The sequence below is a fragment of the Electrophorus electricus genome, chromosome 7 (genome assembly GCF_013358815.1).
Source record: "Electrophorus electricus isolate fEleEle1 chromosome 7, fEleEle1.pri, whole genome shotgun sequence".
In the NCBI taxonomy this organism is placed as follows: domain Eukaryota; kingdom Metazoa; phylum Chordata; class Actinopteri; order Gymnotiformes; family Gymnotidae; genus Electrophorus; species Electrophorus electricus.
Window position 1 is genome coordinate 18919176 of NC_049541.1, and position 5589 is coordinate 18924764.

A 5589-nucleotide genomic window follows, 5' to 3' on the forward strand; every position below is an offset into this window, starting at 1 on the left:
TTTCCCCACTGTCTTTTTACTCCATTTCTCTCTTGGTCTCTGCAAACTGCATCCCTGTATTTAATGTGTACTGTCTCTAGATTGTTGTGTACATTTATTAACAAAAGATAATAAATTATGTGCATTAAAACTACTTCATATTTCCCCTGTAATGTGCTGCATTGTAAGAATTTGTAACTCATAATGAGGGACGTTGGCTAATTGCACCTCAATCCTGTGTTTGCCTGTCCTTTGGTCTCCACTCGCTCAGCTGAACAGGTCAGGACCTCCATGAGCTGACTACACCTTTGTAAAGTGGAGGACTAAAATGCTTTGTTGACCTACTGTTTCCAGATCAGCGGAACAGGGCCACAATAGCAAGTTGCACTGCATACCACTGCATACATACACTCGGTTTCTGTATAATTAAGTGTTTCACCCATCCACCCATAAAATGCTAAAAGGCACATTGCACCTTTCCAGAGACTCGAAAGAGCAGGCGAGAGCCAGGCAGACAGGCTTACAGCAAACCTGTTTGACAGCTTCAGAAAGTCGTCCAGCATGTAGGCGAATTGCTACCAAACACTGCCCAGCCCTCCACAATCACACCTACAATGGTCAGCGGTAACCGGATCCTCTCGCGGCCGCTGCAGAAAATGTGATGCCTGTCCCTTTAAAGAGCGAGTCCGTCCCCTGCCTGCGGCTCGGTGACGCTGCCTACCTGTCGGTTCGCACAGGTTCCTTGGTTTACAAACAGGTAGATGATCCGATGATGCGGCTTTATCGCAGATCTTCATCACGTTTAAAGTCACTCTTATTTTGGGCAATAACTCCTTGAAGAAGGTAGGTAAACTTGCCGGTAACGCATTGCGTTTCACTTGGCAAACGTTAACGTCTTCTTTTTTTTTACACAAATTTTTTTTATGACACATGCTTAACATTCTTGGTTTGTTTTCTATTTATTTAGCCTTTGTGTGTTTTCCACAAAACCTTAAGCAAGGGATAAAAATAATAGTAACAACAAGATCTATCTTTCGATATATATATATATATATATATATACACACACACACATATATATACACACACACACACACACACATATATATATATATATATATATATATATATATATATATTTTATATATATATATATATATATATATATATATATATATATATATATATATATATATATATATATATTTATTTATTTATTTAATTTTGTGTGTGTGTGTGTGTGTGTGTGTGTGTGTGTGTGTGTGTGTGTGGTTTAGGATTTTTTGGTCATGTGTCTATTTTAAAATACTTCACAGTCGACTGAGCATGACGGGAAGACGCGGCTCTTCCATGAAGACGCAGCTGGTCAGCGCAATTCACCTTGAGGATGTGGAGCTCCAGGACAGTGAAGCAGGGCGCCAACCCGTAGGAGAAGCCAGGGGTTAGTCCCTCAGGCAGACCAGCGTTAGAGAACACATCCATGCCACAATAAAGATGGGATGCATTTCATTACATTAACTGTACAATGTCATTTTATTACATTTTAATTTTGTGATACTATCTCAATAGTAATTTGAGATTAAAGAATGTAATACTATCTTAATAGTAATTTAAGATTAAAGGACTCCTAAATATCAGAGAATTATTTTAGAATCCACCAATATTAAAGGAACTTACTAGAAAAAGAAAAAAGAAAAAAAAACCTTTTCGCTCAATATGTCTGTTGTGGCTGGTGTGACCCCATGACCTCTGGTTTGTCCTGTTTACTCTCACAGATCCAAAATTCTATAGTATGGAAGAGGCTGTGGAAGGCATCGGCTTTGGAAGATTTCACATACTACTGTTTGTTGTTATGGGCAGCGCGAATGTAAGAGATATAGAATATATTTTTCATGTTGATTCAATGCATGTGCTCTTGCCTGGGTGCATGTGTGCACCCGTGTGTGTGTGTGTGTGTGTGTGTAATATATACAGATTGTAGAGGCGATGGAGATTATGCTGTTGGCTGTGGTGTCCCCTGAGATCCGATGTGAGTGGCATCTGGAGGATTGGCAAGTGGCATTTGTCTCCACGGTGAGACTGTCAACCAATCACAGCTAAAATCAACTAACCACAGCCAATCACAGTTGTGCATGATTTTTATGGGATGTACAGACATGTGGTTGTTAGTGAGGGAGGTCATGTTGTTGTTATTGGCTGGGTTGTCTTGCTGTTTCTTGTCTTCATAGCTTAGAAGATTTGTAGTAAATATAACTTTCCTGCAAGTCATGATTTATTTATACACCCTGTGTGTGTGTGTGTGTGTGTGTGTGTGTGTGTGTGTGTGTGTGTGTGTGTGTGTGTGTTTTAGATGGTGTTCCTGGGCTACATGATATGCGGTGGTTTTTGTGGATATGTGGCAGATAAATATGGCCGTTGGAAAGTGAGGAAAGATCCCTCTGAACCTCTTCACAACTTCACCTCTTAATCTAGAATGATATCAGTTACATAAAAAAACATCTGACATAAATATATTTTGTGCCTATTCAATTGTTATATTTGGGCCATGTGCGTGTGTGCATGTTTGTGTGTGTGTGTGTATGTGTGTGTGTGTGTGTGTGTGTATGTGTGTGTGTGCGTGCGCGCCTGCAGGTGGTGTTCGGAGGCTTCGTGTGGGCTTCATATTTCTCTCTGCTCACATCATTTGCGCCAACCTACGGCTGGTTCATCTTCCTGCGCAGTATGGTAGGCTGTGGAGTAGCAGCCACATCACAAGGGTACAAGCACACACACACACGCCCCCCCCCCCCACACACACACATCTCTAAAGCACAGACAGGATCATTTCTCTAATCTTCCTGTTACAGGTTTGTGCTGAAGACTGAGTTCATGCCTGCCAAATACAGATCATCTCTCCTACCCCTCTCCACAGTGAGTGAGCACACAGCCGACGTAGTCATGGTGTCAGTCAGTAGTGAAACTACACACTTGTGTTGATCCTTTGTTCTTTGTGGCCTGTATCTGGTGCTAGATCTTCTGGATGTTGGGGTCCATGATCATCATCATTCTGGGTATGACCGTGGTGCCCACACTGGGTTGGCGTTGGATGATTCGGCTGTCCATCATCCCGAGCCTCCTAATCATTGGACTATTCCAGGTGAACCTCCATTGACAGGTTCTGGATCAGTATTATTATTAAATTATATTTCCATGATTATAGTCTGCCTCTCTGTCTCTCACTCACTCTCTCTCTCAGTTTATCCCTGAGTCAGCCAGGTTCCAGGTTTCAGTGGGTAACATCAGAGGAGCTGTTGCCACCTTGAGGCGGATTGCTAGGATGAATAAAACCAGTTTACCAGATGGGGACCTTCGGGAGCCAATAGTAGTATGTTGGGCACTTCTCATACACACACACACACACACACCTCTCTGTCCAGTGGTTTCTACCTGGCTGTGTTGTATGTTTTCAGACAGAGATGGGGAATGCTCTTACTATAATCAATCCCACACTCCGGAGAACCTCTCTGCTTCTGTGGTTCTCATGGTAATGTCTCACACACCTTCTGCTTCTTCTGTGCGTGTGTGTATTAGTGCAAGAAAGATTGTAATGTATATGTAATTTTTCCTTTGTACAGATATGGAAACACCTCTGCATACCCAAATTCTTAACATTAACCACTGGAAAAATGCTAAACTGACCTCAGATCAGTTCAGCTTGTACAACCCCATCACATTCTTGTCGTTGGCTGTCTCCAGGTTTGTAGCCTCCTTCTCCTACTATGGCTCAGTGCTGAGCAGTTCAGAGCTGCTGGAGAAGGACCTGCTGTGTGTGACCAACCCTGACCCAGAGCACAGTATCAAGCCCAACCATGAGGAGGAGCTATGTTACTGCAACCCCTTCAACATGGATGACTACAAGACCCTCCTCATCAGCTCCCTAGGAGAGGTGGCACGTGAGTGCACTTTGCCCTTTGACCCTAGGAAAGCATTGGCTAAGGTCTTACCTTTGCAATTCATGCATAGAAATTAACAGAGTGTGGTGCCTCCCAATTGCATACAGTTATTACTAAAACAGGTTTTTGGGTATGTTGTATGTAGTATAGTACTATTAAGATCAGTCTATATCTTAATAGTATTAATACTGGTGTTTAGTATGCAATTGTGATGCAGTTGAACTAGAGTTCAGGCAGCATGTGACATTTCCAGTTGTTAAGCATTTATACATTTATATACTGGGACTGAGGCAGCCAGACTGGTGGGAAGCAGGTTTGTCTCTTACTGCCTCTCTCTCTCTCTCTCTCTCTCTCTCTCTCTCTCTCTCTCTCTCTCTCTGTGTGTGCAGTCAGTCCCCTGAACATTGGCCTGTTGAACCTGTTGGGCCGTACATGCAGTATGATAATTCTACAGGTCCTGTCCGCCATCTTCTTCATGCTTGTTAACATCTGTTCGACCATGTGAGTAGCCACTCCCCCCAATCCACTTCAACTTCAAAACTTTTAGTATTTGTACTTGCCTGTGCGCCTCCCTTCCGACCACAGTGATAACGTGACTCTGTGGTGCCCTCTTGTGGTGTACTGCAACATTGTCCTCATTTCCCCCCCCCCCCCCCCCCCCGTAGGATTGGGTTTATCGTGCTTCTCTTCCTGCTCCGCTCGCTCATCTCCATGAACTTTAATGTGGTGTATATTTACACTGCAGAGGTAAGCGACAACACGGTGACGTTTCACTTACGGTCAGGAGTGATGAGTACCGATTTCCTGGACTACTTCTCATTGCGTGTGAAGTTCTGCAAGTTACATGAATGGTAGAGTAATATCCTGAGATGTGCAAATATCCATCATACTGGCAGGTCTACCCTACCTCAGTGCGATCCATTGGAATGGGTTTGTGCACTTCATTCAGTCGAATTGGGGGCATGATTGCACCATTCATAGCCCAGGTACTGTTTATACAGTGTATTCTTATTAATTTGTGTGTGTGTGTGTGTGTGTGTGTGTGTGTGTGTGTGTGTGTGTGTGTGTGTGTGTGTGTGAGAGAGAGAGAGAGAGAGAGAGAGAGAGAGAGAGAGAGAGAGAGAATATGCACGTATGTGTGCACATGTACATATGTGTGTGTTTGTGTCCGTGCACAGATTGTTGCTGACTGTGAGCATGTTCATCTGTGTGTGTGTGTGTGTGTGTGTGTGTGTGTGTGTGTGTGTGTGTGTGTGTGTGTGTGTGTGTGTGTGTCCAGGTATTGATGTCCACGTCTGTGCTGCTGGCCTTGAGTCTATTTGCACTAGCTTCTTGCCTGTGTGCTCTCGGGACTGTATTCTTACCCATTGAGACCAGAGGAAGGGCATTGTTGGTAAATGTATATATTATTCCCCCATTGTGTGTGTGTGTGTGTGTGTGTGTGTGTGTGTGTGTGTGTGTGTGTGTGTGTGTGTGTGTGTGTGTGTGTGTGTGTGTGTGTGTATCTGTTCCTTTGTGTTCTGTCTTCTGTAATTGTCTTATTTAATGCATTCATGACACATTAATTTTTCCATCTTTTCTTTTGCAGCAAACGGAATAAGTCCTATCTGCAGAAAAACAGTTGCCACGCTTTTGTAATTTTATTAAACTTGAGCTCATTTAACAAAAAATTTCAAAA

At 43.1% G+C, this 5589-nt stretch overlaps 1 protein-coding gene across 3 annotated transcripts in view; it reads left to right on the forward strand.

Annotated features, from left to right (window-relative positions):
* The first annotated feature begins 638 nt into the window (after positions 1–638).
* svopl (SVOP-like) overlaps positions 639–5589 on the forward strand; it is a 14290-nt gene continuing 9339 nt past the window's right edge. The window contains exons 1-16 of one of the 3 annotated variants that reach the window (XM_035528628.1): positions 639–822; positions 1257–1420; positions 1755–1846; positions 1954–2052; positions 2330–2401; positions 2611–2735; positions 2826–2889; positions 2990–3115; positions 3215–3343; positions 3429–3502; positions 3715–3911; positions 4301–4412; positions 4577–4658; positions 4808–4897; positions 5191–5304; positions 5500–5589. The exon at positions 5500–5589 is cut by the window's right edge and continues 48 nt beyond it. In XM_035528628.1, coding sequence (XP_035384521.1) covers positions 1306–1420; positions 1755–1846; positions 1954–2052; positions 2330–2401; positions 2611–2735; positions 2826–2889; positions 2990–3115; positions 3215–3343; positions 3429–3502; positions 3715–3911; positions 4301–4412; positions 4577–4658; positions 4808–4897; positions 5191–5304; positions 5500–5511 — 1503 coding nt within the window. In that variant the 5' untranslated portion in view covers positions 639–822; positions 1257–1305 and the 3' untranslated portion in view covers positions 5512–5589. The remainder of the gene's footprint in view (positions 823–1256; positions 1421–1754; positions 1847–1953; positions 2053–2329; positions 2402–2610; positions 2736–2825; positions 2890–2989; positions 3116–3214; positions 3344–3428; positions 3503–3714; positions 3912–4300; positions 4413–4576; positions 4659–4807; positions 4898–5190; positions 5305–5499) is intronic. The other 2 variants (XM_035528626.1, XM_035528627.1) reach the window with 2 other exon arrangements.